Source organism: Drosophila subpulchrella, chromosome 3L (genome assembly GCF_014743375.2).
Source record: "Drosophila subpulchrella strain 33 F10 #4 breed RU33 chromosome 3L, RU_Dsub_v1.1 Primary Assembly, whole genome shotgun sequence".
Taxonomy (NCBI): domain Eukaryota; kingdom Metazoa; phylum Arthropoda; class Insecta; order Diptera; family Drosophilidae; genus Drosophila; species Drosophila subpulchrella.
In genome coordinates this window covers 19537846-19560592 of record NC_050612.1, presented here as the reverse complement: position 1 = coordinate 19560592, position 22747 = coordinate 19537846, and the positions used below count along the sequence as shown (strand labels likewise).

Sequence of the window (22747 nt, the reverse complement as noted above, 5' to 3'; positions counted from 1 at the left end):
AGGTGTTTTTAACATTCACCCATTCCCCGAAGAAAAATCAAAAATCGAACACTGACTTTCATATATTTATTTCAATGTCTGTTAATATTATTTAGTAGAAGCATCAAGTACAATAATTTTATAAATAGTTTCCATCTGCGCTTTCCTCTTTGATTTTCGTTAAGCAAGTTTTCTATTACATAGACTACTCGTAATGCTAGGCTAGATAAATACAAGGTCCTTCAAAGGACCCACACGCACACACATACACATACAAAGATACAAGTATTCAATTACAGACACCGATACGAGTACAGTTTACAACTAGAAGCGTACTAAGGATCGCGAATGGAATGTGTGATCTATAAGTGTTCAAGATGGTTATAATGTTAATTGAGTTAGATGTAGAGCTTGACTTGGTTTTGGGGTGGGGTGGTGGGTTAGGTTGGGTCGTTTTGGGGAAGAGAATCTCAAAAGGGGAAAGATTAACTTTGGACAATTTATGTTAGCTAGGATAAACGTAGTTATTTGCTATGATTTAGAATTTTATGATTCTATAGAGGTGATGATAACAAGATCCAAAATTTTAAGCAAATTTTGTTAAATCTGGAGGGTAATACAAGATAAAATCGTATTATTTTTTAAATACAAGAGGGAAACACATAAATATGACTAAAGTGATATGAGGAAGGGTTCAAAAAAGTCTCTTAACGATTTCCCTAGATTACTTTAAGCTTCCAAGATCCACATAGATGACCCAAAACGACCCCTCCCAGGCGGTTACGATCTACAGGTAGCCATGTCCGGCCACCTCGGCCGGGATGAAACCCTCGCGTCCATCCCGCGTCCGCACGTAGAACCACTGCCTCTGATCCTTGGACTCGCGGCACTCGCACAGCGTCACGATCTCGCCCTTGTGGACCGCGATGCTCTCCGTGATGTAGTCCGTGTTGATGGCGACTAGAGTTTGCCGCTGACCCACCTCCTGCTGACGACGGAGCGCCTTCAAGGTGGCGTCGGCCTCCGTTTGGTTCTTGGCCGGCTTGTGCTCGTAGGGCGGCAGTGGCACCAGCTTGGGATGCAGATGCTGGCCATTATGGCCGTTGGTGATGTAGGACACGTTGGAGAGACGCCTCGCCGCAGGCTGTGACTGGTGGAGATGGGCTTGCGCAGAAGGGCACAGCTTCTTGGTCGACTTCTGCTGCAGGGTGACGTACTCATCCTGGGACGCGCCACTCTTGGCGGAAGCGGAACCGGAAGCAGCCACCTGGCGGGTGGAGCGCAACTGGGCGTAGGCCTTCTCCACCAGACGCGGCTTGGAGGCAGCCCTCAGATAGAGCTTGTCCACCTGCTGTTCCCCGTACAAGGAACTGGTGGTGCTTCCGCCACCCTTGGTTTGGTTATTGTTGTTGCTGTGGTGGTTGTTGTTGTTAATGGTGGTGGTGCTGATCTTGAGGCTCTGGTCCTCAGCGGGCTTGGAGCTGCTGCGCGGTGTGCGGGCGCCATCGGAGCGGGTGCCGCCACGCAAGCGGATTTCCTTTTCCGAATCCGTCATATTGCCACAGGGACGGGGAAAGACGTCCGCATTGGACTCCCAGCAGGGGGTGCTCCTAGAGCCGGCCCTCGCCTGCTGGGGCAGAATCCCCAAGGGCAGACAGCAGGCGTAGCCCACATAGCCCTCCTCCGCGTGGGGGGTTTGGACATACAGCCAGTTCTGGTTCTTGAACACCGCATTCACCACCATGCCCAGGGGCAGGGGAATCTCCAGCTGGTAGCCACCTGGTCGCGTTTGGTAGAGAGTACTAGCTGTGGCCAGGACCACGGGTATGTTGCCCGGAGTGGCCAGCGAGCAGCGGGAAAGGAACTCGTCCACGTTGTGGATCTCATAGCCAAATCGCTGCACCCGATTGCGATCCCTCCGCTTGCGATGCCTGTGACGCCGCTGTTGCTGGGGGGCAGCTGCTACTCCGCCTCCTGATCCTCCTACTCCTCCACCCTCCGAGGCAGCCACCAAACTGGGCTCTGAATAGGAGGTGCATTTTATGGACTCTGCTCCCGTGACCGATCCTCTGGCCTCTCCGGTCTGTGAGCCACTGGATCTCGCCTGCTGCAGCCGGGAGGCCAACTTCTTGCGGATCTCGTTCCGCTTTCTGGCCAGGAGCAGGGCTTCGCTGTGATTATCGCTCCTAGGCGCCCGCTGGGGTGTGCAGACGAAGAGCAGCTCTTTGGTGGAGGCCGCGGCCACTGGAGCACCGCTAGGACCGCTCCGCGACACGTCCAGCAGATTCTGGTTGCTGAAGAACTTCTGGTTGGCCAGATGGCCATTTGGAGGAGCCTGGTGGGCGGTGGGCGTGGTGGCATAGCCATTGAGCGGCTCACCGCCACTTGGAAGCTGCTTGACCCGGTACCGCTTCTTGGTGACATCCAGCTGGGTGGGCACGGGCTCTGTTCTGGCCGGGAAGAGCTCGTTCTCCTTGCGATCCAACTGGCTATCCACCGACTCCTTCTGGGGCACCTCCTTCTGCGGGGAGGGTGGCGTCTGGGACTGTGGAGCCGTCTGCGTCTGCTGCTGCTCTCGGAGCACCCAGGTCAATGAGATGCGCGGCCTTCGGAGGCTCAGGTTCTGACCCATCGCCAACTGCGGAGTGCTCTTCGCTCGCCCGCCGGCGACTAGTGGCAGCAGCTCGTCGATCTCCACATAGTCGGAGCTGTACTCGAAGCTCTCCTCCAGATCGGGATGGGGATCCTGACCAGGAGCTCTTGTTGAGGGCGGGGGCGGGGGCGTAGCCGTGAAGTTGCCCACGGAACTGTCGCTGCTGCCGGGCTGCTGGAGAATCAGGGAGCAGGCATGCAGGAGATCCGGACAATATGCATCTGTAAGGGGAGATGGTATCAGTAAGGATTAAATGATTCTAAGGAGAAAGTTTATGGAAATCTTACCCCTCACACCCCGCCTGCGTCGTCGCTGCCTTCTGGTGGCACTGCCTCCACTTCCCAACTCGGAGCAACTGGACCCGGAGCTACTGGAGCTATCTGTGCTGGAGGCGAATTGCAGCTGCTGCTGCTGAAGTTCCCGAAGTCTTCGTCTCCTTCTTGCCTGCTGACGTGCTGCTAAGTCGCTGGCTCCTAAAGTTCCTACAGATGGTGGAACCACTACTACCCGTGCTGGCCTAGCTGGATGCACTGCATCCGCTCTCTGCGCCTGGCTAGATCTCTCTGTGTAGCTGGGTGGTGGCGTCAAGGGGTGGGGACTGTAATTGGGCGGCGGGGAGATCGGTACTCTCAATGCTGACTCCTCGAGCACGTAGTCGTTCTCCTGGGCCTGCAGCTCTAAAGTGCTGGATTCTTCGTAACCCAGAGGCAGTCCATCCACAGGTGGAGTAGTCCTGCTAGCAGCATCGCCGCCATTCTGGCGATACGTGGGTAAAGGGGTGACAGCTGTGGATGATATATATTAAGAATATTTTTAAGAAATATGTAAATGGTATCCTTAGAAACGTTATACAATAACTTATCCCCTTTTATAATATGTTAGTATATGAATTTAAGATGTACCCCATATGGTGTTTCTAATACTTAAATATAGAACCACAATAAAAGTTAACGATTAACGATATACAATAAAATGGTATACTTGGTATTATCTTACTTTAAGACCTGTAGTCTTTATTGCAAGCCCAAATGCATTGCTTTAAAACCCTTTCTTAATTAAAACTAGAAGACCATTTATCCCTCATAAAAGGGTTTGATGGCCATTTGTCCTATATTGATCCGCCCCCAAAGAGACACCACTAGACCAATCCTGCTCAGTCTTCACATGACAATAAAAATTCCAATTATAGTTAAGAGTCTGCAGATTCAGAAACAATGACGAGGGCTGTTCTGTGGGACCTTCTGTAGTTCTGCAGTCTTCAGTCCGAAATTCCCCCAGTCCAACGCCTGGTCATAAAGACCATTGAGACGCGATAACGACACCTGAAGTCTCGAATCTGCCAGGAGGAGGACAACTCCCACGCGGGGAGCAGGGGATATTTAAAATATTTGCCAATATAAATGTCAGGAGCCGGGAGAGTGGAAAATGGAGAATGGAGAACGGGGACTGAAGACTGGAGATTGCGGATCGGAAGAGTGGGGAATGGTTTGTGGCCGCCTTCATATGTGGCTATCAAGGCCAAGATCAGTGAGCCGAGCTCCAAATGGCAAAGGCGAAGGTGAGGATGAGGATGGGACGAAGTGGAAACCCCAGATGAAAGGCGAGAGGATCGGAGGAGAGCTACGCAGGCAAGAAGCGTGGCCAATAAAATTCCAAACTGATATGCTCAATGGCAACAACGTGCCACAAGTGAGTAGTAAAATGTTGAAACGTGACGGTATTTCAAAAATACTCCTACCAAATATTGGATTGAGCATCTCCCTCTTTCGGATTAGCACATTTGCACAACGTTCAATGAAAAGAGAAAATAAAGTTGGCTTGTTGTGGATATTCGAAAGACATCTCTGGTACACTCTATAGCGAACCTGAATTGATGGCCAGAGAAATTGCAATCACATGCTGACAAATTGTGACAAATTAAAACATGGCCATCTGGAATGCCATATAGTTATGGGTTGAAAATCGAATGGAAAGAGGAATGCATGTTAAATATTTTGAACTAATGAAGGTAACAGTTAAATTACTTGGCTGTATATTAATATGAGTGTATGAATAGTGAGTGCTATGAAAGACGTCTTGCTCACCTATAGAGATCATCTTTAATGATCGCTGTAGGAAATACAATATGATATTTCTAGCATTTTAACTAAGGAAATTGATCATCACCAGCTAAGTTTTCAAGAGCATTTTCTTCTATATATTCTATTCTATAATATTGAATACCATACCATGCTTAATAATGGATAACATCTGTGAAGACTGGCTTTAAAAAAATGTATTATTAGTATTTTCATCGTCTAAAAAAAATATATCTTTAAAGAACTTTTGATACTTTCTCATAATACAATATCCTCAAAGAAACCAACATGATTACGGAATAAACCCACCCATTTTTAAAGGGTACTTCATATCATAACTAAGCTCTGATGAAGCGCAGAAAGGACAAGGCCCTGAGCCCTGAGCCAAGAGCCAAGATCCAAGACCCGCCAAAATCTGCGGGCCCAGCGGCAACGGCAGCGATGCGACTTTAACGACCTTTGCGAGGCGATTCGGAGTGGGGGATCCGGAATGGGGCATCTGCAGGGGGAGTGGGAGTGGACGTCTCTGCCAGTCAGTCAGTTGGCGGTTCCGTTGCCCCGGCCCTAATCAAAAAGGTTCAAGCGCAGAGATCGTGCGAGGATTACATGGGGGTGTGACGACAGGCCGGCTCAAAGTCATTCACTCAGCTCCGACTCCCAGCTCCATCTCCATCTCCAGCCCAAAAACCGAAAACCAAAAGCCCAGCTCCAACTCCTGCTCCGACTCCAGCCTCAACTCGATCGTGATGCTGTGGCCTTTAATGGCCTCTACGTGAGACGTGATCTCCACCTGGCACACTCAGAAAAATCTCAGTTATCTTTAAACTCCTGTTTTCAAACAGGTTTCTTTCGTAGAAAATGTGCGTGTTTTAATCTTTTACAGATTGTATAATCCAAAAATTATTTAGAATTTATTAGCATCAAGCTCAAAAAAAATAAAAGTTCCCTTAACTTTTAAACGCTTGTAACAGTGCATCTTTCTAAACCGATTTCTCAAAACATCCACACCAAATTATAAAGAAATGGGTAACGTTCTTAAAAGGAATCCAAAATTAACAATGTTTAGAATTTTGTTAAATAAATAAAATCAAAGAGAGAGAGAGAGTGAGCTATTTTTTTACTATAATGAAATGCCTTGTTTATATATTCCCCCAATCTGCGTACAACATTTGTTTAAAGTGCACATGGATCGGAGAGGGCGGGGCAGGGCCGGATTGAGGGCGTGGCCGATCACGGGGCAGCTTAGGGGACTAAAATCGAAAGTGTTGCTCCGGGTCGGAGCTTCGCGGCGGCCCTCTAATTAAACGCAGACTGCTGCCAAATTAGCTAATGACAACATTGCGCCGGAACCAACGTCCCCCAGCAGCAACAGCAAATGCGATTGGCATTGCAATTGCAAGTGCAACAGCAACACTAGCAACAGCAACGGCTGCAACATAGACAACAGCAATGCATTGCACAAATCACATATCCAAAGCTGCAACGCCTGCCCAAAAATGGTAAAAACTCTGACAAATTTGTTTTGCAACTTGTTGGCCCGCCTGCTACAAATATGGTCGCCTCTGCTCCACTCGACCAGGAGCCCAACATGAGCATGGCCATTGGTCAGTGGTCAGTGCCCACTGGGGCATTGTGGTGGTGGTCAACGGACCGCGTTCTTCCAACCCCCTTCCCTTCCACCTTCAAAACCCGGGTCTCCTGACTCCCAGCACCAGAGTCCAATCCCTGGATATTGGTAGCCCCACTCCGGTGATAATAATTCAATCGGGAAATGTCGAGGCGTGCAAATCGGCCGATTGATTTGTGTCTGGCCCGTCGGCTTAAAAGGCGCTTGGAATGGAATGGTGTTGCATGTGATTAACTGCCGGACTCGGAAGACGACATGGGCAATCACCGGGCTTGTCCAAAACTCAACCAAAAGTTAAAAGTCAGGCCTAGCTCATAAAAAAATACTATGGAAAAATCAAAATTTATTACAGATTATTAAAAGACATGATTTTTAAGCGAAATGATTTCTAACATTTCTAAATTGGTAAAGCAGTACCATATTTTATTTAAGACTCTAGAAACAGCTATTATATCATATATATCTAATATTCTTTAAAGAGTTTCGAACATTAAGGAAACCCAAAACCAATTCTGAAGCTCTAGAAATTTTCCAATCAACCTAAAATACCTTTACAGATCCGATAAGCTTCCCCCAAAAATATTTAGACTGTGGGAATCGAGTAGCGAATAGAGGAAGCGAATCCCGGTCAGGTTAATCGCTTTAATAGAATAGAAGAACTCTGGAAATTTTTCAATCAAGCCTAATCTCTAGGCTACCTTCTCCCGGCCCCAACTTGGGATGGAGGCATGCCCCATAGATGCTGCACAATCGATAACTGTTGTGGTCGGCGTTTCGCGCACGTCCCTCTCATATATATCTTAAAATGGCAACCGCAGATAAGACGCACTAATAAGATAAAAACATTTTAATTGCCACTAAACATGGCAGCGCCTCAGACAGACCACTCTCTCCCCAGCCTCCAAAGTCCGATCTCGGATCTTGGATTTCCCCTCAATCCCCGCCAGATCCAATGATCCAGCGTTTTTTTTTTTATGTATTCTGCAGACCAGACAACTGTAAAATGACCACTGCAATATACTTGGCCTTACTGTTCGGCAAAAACGTTGTCGCCGCTAATGGGTTAACAAAACGCCAGGCAGACATATATAAATAAAACTCTGATTTCGTTGAGATTCGATCTTCGATCCGCTTCCAGCTTTCAGCCTTAAGCTGAGGTGCCAAAACAAATTAAAACGCTTCCGGAGGGATCGTCAAAACTTTAACGACCCGCCCAGGGCCTCGGGCCACGAACGTCCAATCCCTAGTCCAGAGCCATCAAAATGACCACCAACCTGGTCGAACCAACCCAACCCAAGCCAACCGAATGTCCAACTGCTCCACGGAGACCATAAAATCCGGCATAAACTCGCCTGATTGTCAGATTGTCAATAGGTGCTAGTCAGGGTTGCCAACTCGGCGGGTTTCTCGCCAAACTTGATTGGGGTTCGGGATAGGGAGCTGGAATTATAGAAAAAAGTTCTAATTGCTATTTTTGGGTCTCAAGCCTTAAGGATTTTAAGAAAATTAACTTAAATTATTTAATAAATAAGCTGTACAGGGTTCTTAAATTTGGACGAGCATATTATATAAAAATATTTTTCATTAAACTAACTACCCAATTAGGCTTTACAGAAGTTACCACTAGTAATTTCTAATTTCCCCCAATGATGTATTTTTTAAAATAAACTTCGTTAGCCGTCTTTATTGCATTGTTTAGCTATTTTAGTACGCAACCCTGACAACCCAATGGCGCAGCTAGTCCCAGGCGATGGCAAATCCTTGATGACAGGCCATGGAAACCTGGGATAGAAGGTGACCGACCAGGTGCCAACATGCCAGCCACTGCACAGCCATCAAATGGATAATTTATGCAGAAAATAATTTACACAAATTTCAGTTTTTACCTTTTCAATTAGCCGGGATCATGTGGCTGCAGGGCGATACGATACTGTCGATACTACTTAAGCCCAGTTTTATGGCTTTTTAATGGGCTCTTCGCTTTTGGGTGGTCAAGACATGGCCAAGATTTCAATAGGTGCGATTCCCAAACGCGATCAAAAGTGAATTAAAATCTTTTATCGACTCGACTTTGCTGTAGCATTCAAGGAGCAGCCCTTTTCGAGAGCAGGAGGGGATTGGAATGGAATTGGTGTTTGAGCCGGGGGAACGGGGGATGCGGTTGCTGGCCAGGGCAATAAAATTAAACGTTTGTTAGCTTTGGGTTTTTGGTTTTCGTGCGTGTTTTAAGCGGTTTTAAATATTTATGAGCCCATTTGTAGCAACGCTGGCTGAGGCCGCAAAAATATCATTTTATGGCCTTAATAAATTTAAATGTTGTGGCCGGGCTGTTGAACACGAAATGTCTGCGGAGGTGCGGAAATGAAAGTGTGCTATTGCAGGTGAAAGAAATCTAGGGTTCGGTGGGCGGGGGCGTTATGAAATGATGATTTTAACTGATTTATTTCGATTTCGAAATCACTATGAAAAGGTTTTTATGTAAATTTTAATTTAATGGGGTTTCTTTACCGCCTTAAAGTTAAGAGTCTTGTGAAAGCAATAATAATATTAGTTCTAATTTTTACCAACTTAATTGCTCTCTTATTTCTTAAAATTCTTTCCTGTTTTCCCTATTCATTGTCATGCTTTGGCAGGTCTCTTTGACCCTCACCCTATTTTATTTTTGACCAAAACAAACCACAAAATCAAATTGTGGCAGGACGAACTAAGATGTCCATGTTGTCCTGCCGACTTTTCTTTAAGTCCAAGGACAGTAAAACAATTCTTGGGAAGTGTGTCCTTATGACCAACTTTGAGTACTTTCCATACATATGGACAAGACGTTTTTTTGGACACAGAGAGAAAGAGATGGTCCTCAGATAAAAATATCTTCATTTAGATAGGCTTTGCAATTTAAAGATATTTAGCTTAAAATACACGTAAAAGCTTTACTGATATAAATTAAACAAATACATTGTTTTTATTTAAACATATTTAATGATTAATTTGATTTTTAAGCAATAGGATAAACATTTTTTAAACAATTGTATACAATTATCTGTTAAATTTGGAACTTCTACAATTAAAAGTATTTTTAAAGATACTTCACTTAGGTTTATCTATTTAATAGTGATAAATAGTTTCATTTTGTTTATGCTTAAGCATAGTACACATACTTTTCTCTACTATTGTTGGCCCCTCGATGCCGAAATCAACTTAGGAGAAGACAAATGTGCCCCTTTGAGGCGGGGTCTTGGTGGCAATTCCTGGTGCCAGTTCCCAGTTCCAGTGAAAAAGCGTCACGATAAGCGTCAAAGGACTTGGCCATAAAAAGCCATGAGTTCGTGCTGTGAGCTAGTGGAAACTGAGGGTGGCTGTTCTCGGCCAAAAAAAGGGGAAGATCAAAGCGAAAAAAGCAATAAGTCCTGCGGGCGGAATGTAAATTGAAATACAGGAAGGAGGAGGGGAGCACCATCTCTCTCTCTGGGAGCCTTGTCAGCTAGAACTTTGAACCCGAAAGTGAAACCCAAAACGAATCCGGAGTCGAGATCCGGAATGCGAAATCCGGACCTAACCCAACCAGGCCGGAAAGGGAAGCACGCGGCACGCACTTTGATTTGCTGGCCAGGATCTGGCTTTTCTGGCTTGCTGATGAAGAACCTGTTGTCGAGGGCCAAATGGAGTGCTGCTAGAGCAGCTGGAGCAAGTGCACTTTGGCCTCTCCGGGAAATATGTCTTCAAGTGCCATCCACCATCTAACATACCATCCTCCACTCAGTGGAGGGATAAATCCCTCAATTGCAATCGCAGAAACCGAAACCAAAACCGAACTAGGAGCTCCCTTCTAGGAGTCCGGGAGTCCTTTGTCTTCCCTTTGAAATGCCGCGTGCTTTATTAAAAAATTTCCATCTCGACCAGGAGGAGGTGGTGGTATGGCGAGCAGAATGTGGTCCCTTTGGGGACATTGTTATAAATTCCTTTGCTAAAAAATGTGAAAAATGCGCCATGTAAATTATTTCTGCGTCATTTTTTTCCCGCTCTCCGTTCGCTTTTATTGTGCATGATAAATTTTTATTGTAATTGGCTGTTGATTTATGGGCCATGGCTAACACAGACTCCGGGGAGCCAAATCTCGGACTCCAACTCGAACTGGGTACTGGTATGATAACAAGTGCCAGATAAACGATTCTCTTTCAATTTGCCATTAATTAGGCGGGACAGCGGGAGCAGCTCCTCCAGAGGCAATTCCTTGGGATGGAGACTCCAAATGGTTGGGGCATAAAAACTAATCGCGGCATTACAGGAATCATCTATGAAATTGCGCCCGCTGATGCGTAACCATTGCCGCGCCCACCCAAGCAGGAAGTGCAAGGTTAGAGGAGAAAACCCCTTACCTAAAATCCAAATCCACAGGCAAATCACTGGCAAAAGAACCAAAAGCCAAGGCCTCATTGTTTGTTAGATGCTCGGCTCAGTCAAACACCATAAAACTTTATGGAAACCAACGAACCCAGAAAGGTTCGGCAGCTCCTGCCCAGAAGTGGCAGATTTTTTAATGCTTTGCGAAAGATTTCATGGTAATTTCGCCGGGTTATAACAATTTACAAATTATGTAATCGAAATTTATTGCCCAGCATAGCTGCTCCTCCATATCAACCCATCCTCCTCGAGGCCATTTCTGGCAGCTCCTCCATTCTCGATCCTCTCGACTCTCGACTGGGTGGGCCTCTGCCCATCTGAGCATCTTGGCCTCTTGGACATGCACAGGTGGCCCTGATGGCCAGCCAGCCGTTTGATGTGCGCCACATTTGACTCCCGGCCAGAAAGAACGGAACGAAAGGCGGCCAGCGAGGACTCAACGAGGATGGTTTCCAGATTAGCGGGAACCGAGTGTAATAATACATCGTTAGTATCTAAGGTTTTGAAAGCTCAAAATCAATGACGGCGAAGCTAAGCTCTTGCAGGCTAAAACGTTTTATTCACTTTACAAAAGATTATTGTTGCCAATGAATACTGTTACATTGATATTGGAAAATGGGATTTTCCGAAAATAATATGCATCGATTTCAGAAAGATGGAATAAACAGAGTGCAAAAGGCATGATATTTTCAAAATAGCAATATTTGAAAGGAATTTTACTAAAATTCCTTAATTATCATACGATAACAACCTCGACTAAATAGGGAAAATAACAATATATTGCAATATTATTGGTAATTGCTAGCCAATATAGAGATGGACATTTAGTGGCTCCCACAAAACCCATTCAAGTGCAACTTTTTCCGTTAGCATCATTTGAAATGTTTCTCCCCCACACAGAAAGACAGCACAAATTGAGTTATACTAATTCCCCACTCGAAGCCTGTCCACGGCCATTAGTTCAGTTTCCACCTGTGAGACAGTGGCTTAGAAAGTTGGCCCACAGATAAATGGCAATTTGTTCGCATTAACCCGGAGTTACGCCCCCGATCGCCGCCCATCCGGCGCACGGAGCCGTGACCCATTAGTTACGGCACTTTCCAAACAAACTCCAATAATGCAGCCATTAAATGCCAACTATTCTGCCATCAAGTGCTTTAGTTTGACATAAATCTCGAGCGGATGGCGAAACTTTTTGCCGCTTTTGCTGCCACAAATCTGTGCGCGCTCTATTGCCTGTCCCCCCAACTAGCCGCCCACCCATAGTCCAACCCAAACTCCAACTCCCGAGTGGCCACCACCCACCCACTCAATCCAGGAATCCAGGAAAAAGGCAATCCACTAGGATCAGTGGGCTGTGTCCGGCGAGAGCTTATGTTGCAGCTTTAATTAACGCCAGGTTTTTCGACCATCGTCCGAGTTTGGCCAACAGGTGCGGAAAGTTTTGACCAGTGCCCATGTTCTAGGCCTCCCCCTTTCAACACCCAGCGACACCGGAAAAATTTTTACCGAAATTATGAAGTTCCTGCATTGACTTAGAGACATCTTTCTAGGAATTTGGCTTGATTTTGAAAAGCTATCTCTAAAACAGATTTGATTTTCTAATGAGATTTGGCTTAAAGACATTACCAATGAGAACAAAATCACCCTCGTTCTTTAAAGGTGTCTAAAATGATGATATACATAAAATAATGACGTATTTCAAAAACACAATCTATTAGGCTTTCGGTTTTAAAATACATTGTTGCATACTTTCTGACACTTTGATCGGTGATATCAAAACCTTGACATATTATATTATGGACCATATTATATTTTAAAAATTATTACAGCTTAATAATGTATTTTCCACATGTAATGATAATGATATAAAAGTAAATACTTTTGTTATACGTGCTAGAGATCCTTTTAATTTTTCTTAGTGCATCCGGCTTGATACCCCACCCAGTGTATTTTTATTTAATTTAGAGTCGCGCAATGCTGCCCAGGACTTTCATGTTGTAATTTCCTCAAATTTACGAGTTTGCTTAGCCCGGATACGGGTTGGGATAGTGCAGGATTCATGGGATGGGGGGTGGAGTTAGAGTGGGAATGGAAATGGGTGGGTTGTATTTTTTTGGGGGGCAGGCAGAGCAGCAGAGGCAGGATTTACGACTCGGCTTGGTTGGGTTAGTTTCACTGCCTGTCGGGTTTTCCGGAGCTCGCCTCGGTCCGCTGCGGCTTGTTAGCGCCTCGACTCTCATTTTATTAGCAGCATCCTCTAGGACGAAACTTGAACCCCCTCAACCACCCCCAGTTATCCTTCGCAACCAGATTGCTGTAAATGAGCAACTTTTTGCCCCTAAATCCAACAAACTGTGGGTGGGTGTGTGTATGTGCGAGCTTTTTGGTAATTTCGCATGCAGTTTATGGCTAGGCATAACATCCAAGGCAACAGCAACAAAGGTCGGGGCTTAACTCCTGCAGCTGTTAAAAGCCCCTTGCATACACACAACCTCCCCTTGCGTACACCCCCCTAAATCCCCGCTAAACACCCCTACGCCCCTGACACACAGGTTGATGACGCCGCTTATAAAAGTTGATCAAAATTATTACTACACCCAGGCAAACATTTCGAGAAAGCTGCGGAAGTAGGGAATCGAGTAAAGAGCACTTGTTTTGGGATAGCCCTTTGCAATACCTCTTAAAAGAGATTAGAGCTTAGTCTAATTTTAACCTTAAATATACCAAAAGCCTTATAGAAATTTATTTATCAATTCACTCAACTTTTTTCTTCAATGAAAGTTAAATAAATCTTAGTTAGTAATCTATCTATCACTATCTATATATCTCCTTGTTCATCTTCCAGGTCTTCTTTGAAGCCATGATGTAATTTAAATTATACCAAAAAACTACTTCGTAAATTTAAAAAAACACTATCAAGATCAACAACATTTTTACAATCTTGGCAGGCAAAAAGTCCCATAAAATAAATTTGGATCTTTTTTGATTCAATCTGAATAGGACGAAATGATAATACAAGTGGTTTATAAAATCAAGCCGATAAAATGTATAGGAGTATTCTAATAAACATATTTGATTTGTTAAAAATATTTGGATTATCAAAAAAGTGTTTTATGAAACCATAGAAACTCCTCAAGTTCTTGACAAACTTGAAAGCACTTGTAATACCCTTCCGGGACATGAAAGGTAAAGGAGTGAAGGTGGCAAAACCATCTCTGGAGCATCTTCCTGTCCCAATCTCCAATCTACTGACCCTCTTTCGGGACAATTAGAGTGGGCCATTGCCATAAAGTTATGGGATTCATGGCGCACGTTTTCCACAACGCATTTCGGAGTTTACTTATTACTGCAGTTTATCTGCCCGACGGACAAACTTTCGGGCCACGTTTCATTAGCCATATGCCATATGCTTTTCTGGGTGGGTGGAAAACCTCCCATTTTCCTCTGGATTTTCATTCTGTTGCGTAAGTGTGCTTGGGCTTTTTACGAGTGCACATTCTGTGCGCGATATTAAATCCATATAATGGAACGAATGTGGATTGCATATAAGTAGGTATATAGAAGTAGTTGTATTTACTGATGCAGAGCAATGAGGAAAGTTCCAATTAATGGCCAAAAGTCGTAAAATAGTAATAATTTTATGGTTATTGCAGAGCAGCAGGGGACATAATTTTAATTGATCTAATCCTGATATTCATTGTACAAAATAAGGTTATTAAAAGTATTCAAGGCACAACATTAAATTGTCCTCATTAAAAATAGCTAGTAACTTTGTTTTAAAGGAAACAATATAAAATAAATCTATATAATGCAGGTTACCTCAGTTCAAAACCTTAAACGAAAGGCTTTCATTATAACTCAAAAGCAATCTCCCTAACGATATGTTACGCATACGCCCCGTAAACTAGGTGAGCTATTGTCCAAGTTACGTATGTAAATGAAACCGATCGCCGGCGAATGCTAATGAAATGAATATTAATACGCAACGAATTAAATACTGGCCTCTGGGCACCTCTCGCATGCTCGTCGGTGAAATGTAATTAAAGTAATAATGTTAAATGGAAAACACGCGCGAATCTATGTCTTTTCCGCATTTCGCGGCATTGCATAAAATGTTGAACAAAGCGCGAAGTGGCCGCTGGATTAAATTATATTTTTTAAAGGGATGGGCTGGGATTGAATTCAAAATCGAGCGGTGGCGTATGTGAGATGCCAGTGGGCATGGTTGGCAATGGTAATTCCGATTCCGTTTCGCCGGCTCCCAGAGCCAGTCACCAAAATGCCGCTTCCGATTCAGCGATCCGAGCTATCCAAGTTATCCAGGAGCTCCAAGAGCAGAGAGGCTGTGGCGAAAATTGTTTTGTTGGCACAAAATACTCGAAACGCTCCACTGGGCACCGACCGCGCCCCAAGTTTAGGCCCACACTGAGAGAAATTAGTACCTGAGAGGTTCTTTGGCTATACTTATCAGTCAGAATAGTTTAAATTAGAGAGAGTGATGCGGTTATAAAAACTGTTAAGTCTTGTATTATAAATTTCCTAAAATAAAGGAATTTTTAAAAGACTGCTGGGTGAAACTAGCGTTTTCGTAGGATGGTTTTTATGGTATTTTTTGTAGAAATCCAAAATAAAATTGTTTTGACTTGTTTTGTTTAAGAAATCATAAGAAATTTTTTCACTAAAGAGTAATATGGACTTTAATTTATTGGAAACAATTTAATCGTATATAATTTTATCATGTTTCTTAAAAAAGGGATTAAGGAATGTCTTTGCCTCTTAGGGACTTAACATTTTATTTAGCCAAAAAATTGTATCCCGAGCTTAGTGTTTCTCTCAGTGCTCCATCAAGCAACAAGCTGTAAGCAATAATTAGGCACACGTAACTCTGGACGCGACTGTGGTGCTGCACATGCAAATGTTGCGGCTCCGTGGAGGCTGCAATGCAATCGACACCACTGCCGCCGAAGATAATGATGGATGGGTGGGCCAGGTGGATGTGGGGATGCGGGCGAGTCTCGTAAGTACGCCACATGCGGCCATGGTGCACTGAACCTGATTACTGCATCCGTATAAAAGGCCCATCGATTCCAGCCGGCCTACACAGTGTTGAAAGCGAACGCGCGCCACTCGGATTCGGTGGTGGGAGTCGACAAACTAAAGGATTAATTAAAGGACCTGCTTAACCAGCCTAATCAGCAGGAATACAAAACGTCCATCTACATCACCACAATGACCAAAGTGAGTCAACTTAAAGCTGATCGTTAAAAAATGCACTAGAACCTCGTTTAAATAAAATCAGTTTAAAATTCTCATAAAACTTAAAAAATTTCAAAGTTGTGATCTGCCTTAATGAAAAATGTTTAATTGCTCTCTAAAAATGACAAAAACCGTTCAACTCTAAAATAATTGTTATATTTAAATGAACACTTTAATAAAACTCAATTTTCCATGGCAATTTGGCACAATTTACGAATTCTTCTGCCAAAAAAAATAAATTTAATGGAAGTGGTTAAAAAATGGCAATTCTTCAAATTGAAATACATTTAACAGTTAAACAAAAATAATGATGTATATCCTTATCATACTTTAATTTATAAGATTTTGTTTAAATTCTTTGAAAATGATGGATAACCTTTTCTGATGTTCAATTCCTGATTAGAAGGTTACGACTCAGCACTTAAGATTTCTAAATCTGCACCTGATTCTTAGTGGTTCCTGATTAAAAGGGTGTTTTTTTAAAAGATGGTTAGTTCTAGAGCCAATAAAATAGAACCCTATCTCAGAACATTATCTCATTTGATTCCCCCAAACCAGTTGTCATCACGAAGTCCTTCGATGGCGGCTCATTTCCTGGCCATAATGTTCCTGTTGATGACGACGGGAATCCAAACGCGTCGTCTGGGCCATCGGCGCCTCATCATCCACGTGCCGGTCAAGGTGAAGACGCACCACCACACCCACACGGTCTACAAGGTGCTCCATGGAGCCCATGGCGGCGGCGGCGGCGGAGGAGGAGGTGTGAAGCAAACAGTGTACAAAGTACTTGGCTTCTCCACACATGGAGGTGGTATTGGCAAGGGTGGAGGAGGAGGTGGTGGCCATGGCAGCTACGACCTGGGCGGAATGGGCCACGGCGGCGAAATCACGTACGAGGACATGCACGGATGCGAGAGCGGCAAGGTGATTCCGGCGGCCAGGGACATGATTTTCAATCACTACTCGCGACACGGCGAGGGCGACGGAGCTGGCGAGGATTACGCCGAGGAGCTGGACGACTTTGTAGACCTAAGGGATGGCTGGTTGTGAATAAAGAGAGAGATAGACGTGTGCGCGAAATCCCCGCCGATTAATTATAAAATTCCAGGCAGCGACGGAGATCCCCTCTTCACATTTGCACTAAGAAATTGTTGACGAAGCTCGGGGCACTCAACACCGCCGAAATTCCAAGCCCCCGGTATTTGTGTCTTTGTCTTTTGGCTACCAATTCGCATTTGTATTGTTTAATTAGAAATCAGGGGGCTGGCGAGGATTGGGTGGGATTTGGTGGGGATTGCTGGGGTTTCGCTGGGGTCCAGAGGCAAAGACTTTGGCTTCTCGCAGTCGCGCACTTGAGGAAAACTTGAAGTATTTGCATAGCTCTCGACTCGGGCATGCGGCATATTTTAGTGGACAATTAAAAGAAACGAGTGTCAATGGCTGAATAAAGTGAATGGGAATGTCAGTGGAAATGGGCAATTCAAAGATCCCAATTGGATGGCCAGACAAGTTTTGCTTGCTTTAATATATTGGCCTAAGAAAGCTACACATAAAACTAGGCTTACTCCTTAAATGCAGAGATCAGTTTTGGTTTACTAAGTCAAAGCTCGAGATTTTTTTTAAATTAATTTAATCTGTAATTCCAGATTTAACGTTTAGGAACTTAGTTGGTCTAGTAAAAAATCTTTATTTCACAGTATCACCTTAAAAAATCAGTATTTTGATAAAAACTAGAAATATAATGGTCAGAATATGAAGTGTCATACCTCGTTGAACCCGCAATAAAATTCCCAATCGATTGGCATTTAATGCTGAAAATATTTATTTTTGACCATTTTTCGCAAAAAATTGTGATGATACCCCTTATACAAAATGCAAAATCGGGTGGAATTTTAAATTTTAAAAATCTACCCAAAAGTTATGTTTATCGTTAGCGTAGCTTTTTAGCTGGACGAAACAGTGTTTCTTTTAGTTAAGGCTATTTATTCAACCGAATTACGGTGAAATAGACCCAAAAAATGCTCGTTTTTGATAAAAAAAATGTTCCAGTATGTTTGTTTTAAGAGTTTTACCCGGAAATTTTACCCCAAAAACTATCTAAGTACGGAAAATCATTAGACCACAAACTTTTAGAACAATAATCTCTTCCAATTTGTGGTACACAACCAAATAAGTCAGGAAAAGGAATTCAAACACCTCTCGATCTCTAGATATTCAAAGATCTTAAGTCCCATTCATTTTAATCGCCTTTGGAGTATCCACATTGGAATGGACTCTAATCCGCCTTTCCCAAACACCCATTGATCAATCAATTTAATCGCTGCCAGGGAGACCAAACTATCCGAACTGGAGCATCAGATTGGCATCGGTTGGTCGGCGCTTGACATAAGGTAGATGGATCACTGGCCGCCTCCCCGGCAGATGGCGCTGTCTGCGATATAGAGATAAACCCATAGCAGATGCCCCCATGCCCAGTCCCATAACCATTTTCGGATGCAAAACAGGTAAATACAGGTGCCGCCGTTCGCTGAGCGCAGAATAATTTGCGTGTAATTGAAGGCGACAGCGCGTCACGGGTCGGGATGATAAATGCGTCTGCCCGCTCCAGGAGGAAAACCCGATCCGCGGAGGATCCCATTCCCCACATCCTATAAAGCCTCTCGACGGGTGGTCGGTGGTCGCACTTTCGGCTGCTGGCGCCAAACCAACTGGTCAGCCCGAATGGATGGGGGCCATTTAAAGGCATTTAGCCGGTAATGACATTTAAGGCCCGCGATATAAATCGCACCACAATGGCAACATTGTTGCAGCGAAACGAATTAAAGCCGCACACGCACCACTCCACCAAACCACCTTCCACAGATGAAGTTGTTGTTTCTGAGCCTCATCTAATCCTCGGGACACGTGGTAAGGGCTCGGAATCAACTGAGCGGCTTAATCATTGAGCCATTGAGCCCTGCACAAGCGAAAAATGTGGAGGCGAAAAGTACCCATGAATCATGATTCATTTAACCCCTTTAAATAAATAAAGTGATAACATAGTGAGTGAGAAAATTAATGAAAGCTCTTTATATTGTTGGAGTTTAAACGAAATGTTTGCAATGAAAAAAAAAGATAAAAAAGATAAAAATACTTAATACCCAATACCTAATACCTGTAGCTATAACTACAAGCCACTCTTTCAATAAATAGTTTATCAAAGTGATTAACTTGTAAATTCAAAAATAAATTTTATAATTTTAGAAACTCTTAAAACATTTTAAATAAAAAAAAATCCTATCATGGCAAGTTTTTCAACTTAGGAACTGAAAAATAGGTAAAACAAAATGTTTTAATCATATAATAATATACGAGTATTTAATTAAGAATATGTTCCATTACTGATATTTTTTTCTAACTGTTTATGTTTTAAGCTTATGATAAAGTACGAAAAGTGTTACATTTCTATTAGAACTTTCTAATCAACCCAGAAAACAGCTTTGAACGACAGGCAATTTAAAAAGTATAGCTATTTAATGCCAAAATCCTTTTTGCTCTGTATGAGCTGAATGAGCCACTGAGCTGCTTATGTCCACCGATGACGAGCTGAGTCCGCAGAGCTTTGTCCATCAGTTTCTGGGCCTTAGCCCCTCCATCTCTACATCCAACCCCACCTATAGTATATACTCCTCATCCTCATCCCCAGCCACCTCCATCTCCATGTCCGTCTTTTTGGACACTGGCTTTATTGGATACGTTAAGCCTCTGCACATATTTGCATCCTGGCTGGGCGAATGGCTGGCGGCAACAAAGCGTAAAACGATTTGGCCAAAACCAAATAGGCAGTGGATCGATGTTCAGGACAAGTCCGGTTCCCTGTATTTGGAATGGAGCAATCGACCTGGACCCAACTGGACTGGGTATTTGAGTTACCTTTACAATATTTGGCCGCTCTGGGAAATGCCTCCAAATGCTAAATACATTTTGTGTCGTTTGCCGGCATTTGATTTGCTTTTCACTCTCCAGCCTGCGGTCTAAATAAATGTATTGATTTTGCCAAATGGCTTTTCCACAGCCAGCAAAAACCTTCAATCTGTATTTGTACAAGTGTGGAACATTTCCATTTACTAGCAATAAAAACAGGATTTTTATTCTGTTTATTATTTGGATACAATTTAATTAAATTGTTTTAAAATTCCTGATTTAATAATAATATTGTTCTTGCTAGCAAGATTTTTTGTTCTATTTTTTTTAAGGCAAATGGTTCTTTTTTTAGTATCTATATTTTTAAAGTAACTTCCCTCTTTTTATTCCTACACATTTAAGCTGATTTAAGCAGGTTTTCAATCAGCCACAGGACATTTGAAATTGCAAAGTCCCATTAATTGACGGACGTTTCCCTGTGTGTTCATTTCGCAATTGAGGCAATCCTTTCGCCGTCCTTTCAACACTTTCACCCTTTCCCTGCCTTGTTTACCCATTGTCTAGCCTTTGATTTTTCACTTTTACCGGCCACAATTTTTGGCCATTTTGCCGTTTGCTTAATTGGTTTCATTAGGGAAATATTCGGTTTTCCATTCGGGGCTTAATTCCTTCAACACCCGGCCACTTACCGTCGTCCTTTCTTTTCGCCGGCCGGAGGATGCCAAAAAAACGACGCTCCTGAATCTGAATCGCACCTGAAAATACAAAGAGAGTGAAGGGGAAAAGTTAGAAAAAAAGTTGGTCCAAAGTATAAACTTTAAGGTGGAAAAGTTTCGAACAGGGGGAAAAAGGACCAAGATCCAGTTACACGTGTCGCAGGAGCCAAAGCAGCCCGACTAGGCGGCATAATTTCCACAGAGTGACAACTAAATAAATAGAAGAGGGTGTCAGGTGGAAGGGGCAGGTGGCAGGTGGCAGGAGGCAAAGTTCCAGCTCGGTGGCAAGGATGCGGGCAGCCACTCCGTCTGAGGCACTAATTTTAACACCATTAATTTGAGAGAAGCAGAAGCAGGAGCAGAAGCAGTCAGGAGCGCAGAGATAGAACAGAGAATTTTAAATGAAATGGACACAAGTTTTATTGAATTGACTGGCAGCAGGGACACGGAGCCGTAGGAAGGGGCAGGAGGGGATCTGGAAGGCAAGGAGCCGGTCCGGAAACGGAAACGCATTACTCTGCTCCTTTGAGCGAACGCTCCTGCTCCTGTTCCAGCTTCTGCTCCTGCTCATTTTGTTGTCCGTGTGGCCAGCACTTTGCCCCACACGTTTACACGCAAGTTTAGGGAGGTCAAATGGGTGGTGCACAGAGGAAAATATACACATATATCATATACAAAATATTTACATAATAACATCGCGAAATATTATCCTGAAACCCTGCTCATTCAAACTTTATAGAAATCATACTGAAAAAGATAATATAGGAAACCGAAAGTCACATGACATTTCAAGGACTAAACAACATAATCCTTTTACCTTCAGTGATTTTTAAAATGCTCCTTTTAAAACTTACTAATGCCATATATTTGTAAATTAAAATAAATTATTTAAATAAATTTTTAACATGTTAAAAACCAATGTAAAGATAATTTACATTACCTTTTAAAATTTGGATAGGATATCAGAACAATTAAAAGATTTATTCAAAAATTGTATTACGTTTCATTTGTATAATTAAAGGGCAAGCTAAGTATTAAGGAGTTCCCCTTTTTCCCAGTGTTAGTGTTGGTGGCGGGGGTCTTGCCACCAATCAAAAAGAAGCGGCAGCCAACCAGAAGTAGAAGTTGTGGAAAAGTTTTTGATTTCATGATATATTTATGGGCATCCGCTGCTACTTTGGGCCCCGACCAATTCCTTTGAGTAATAAACTCGGGCCCCAAAAGGCCGCTGCAAAGGATGCGGCTTACAACTTTAACTAGAAGTTATTAATTTGGTTTTATTTTCAATCCCTCTATACCCAGTTTAAAGTGGCTGTTGCTCGGATATTGCATAATACATATTAAAAAGTAGGATGATCCAGTGGCTTCTGCGGTCTGTGGCACGTACAAAACCCGCTAACACAGATACCAATCGCTGGGAATTTATTCGAATACCCTGCGGTTTGGTTCAGGTATTTTCGTAAATTTCATCTGCAATTTTGCGCACCCAAATGAACCGATAAGCCGGGACTAATATCCCGCAAAGGATTCCCATTGTCCACTATCGCAGATGGAAAAGTGGAACGGGTCGTGGGTTTAACTGGGATTGTTAATGGAAAAAATCGACTCAGCCTGGATTCAATTAAATATTAAATAAACGATATCAGCAAACAGAAATTTCCTTCCCTTTCGCCATACCCCGCAAAAACATTGGCGAATCCACCGGTATTGAAGAGAAATGCAAACACAATTGCAAATGCCCGGGAAAAGTTTATGAGCCAGCGTAATCCTGGCAATTATGTGCTGCCATCTCTGTCCCCCATTATCGACCCTCTCGCTCTCGCTTTGTGCGATGGACCTGGACTGGAGCAAACATTATCTCCATATTGCATGAAAGTATGAAATGAACCAATGAACTACACATGCAGGATGCACTGAGAGAAGTGGAAATAAATTGATATGTCTTGAAACGGTATTTAGTTTGATCTGATTTTTAATCTACTATTTTGAACAAAAACTCTTCTTTATATGAAATTACTTATAAAGGTGTCTAAAAGAAGGCAGTAAAAAAAAGTCCCTAACAAAAGGAATCCAGGAGAGAACCCTATTAAAAATATATTGTTGCATACTTTTAGACACTTTTACTTAAATAAAA

The 22747-nt window shown here is 43.3% G+C and overlaps 2 protein-coding genes across 2 annotated transcripts; one reads left to right on the top strand and one right to left on the bottom strand.

Moving 5' to 3' along the window:
- Positions 1-82: 82 nt before the first annotated feature.
- On the bottom strand, positions 83-22477 carry LOC119555514. Its single transcript, XM_037866934.1, has 4 exons — positions 22423-22477; positions 20587-20652; positions 2920-3417; positions 83-2853 (listed from the first exon to the last, which is right to left on the bottom strand). Exons 1-4 carry the CDS (start codon positions 22475-22477, stop codon positions 767-769), a joined length of 2706 nt encoding a protein of 901 aa, XP_037722862.1. The 3' UTR covers positions 83-766.
- On the top strand, positions 15851-17044 carry LOC119555488 (glycine-rich cell wall structural protein). Its single transcript, XM_037866898.1, has 2 exons — positions 15851-15976; positions 16553-17044. Exons 1-2 carry the CDS (start codon positions 15968-15970, stop codon positions 17042-17044), a joined length of 501 nt encoding a protein of 166 aa, XP_037722826.1. The 5' UTR covers positions 15851-15967.
- Positions 22478-22747: the final 270 nt, after the last annotated feature.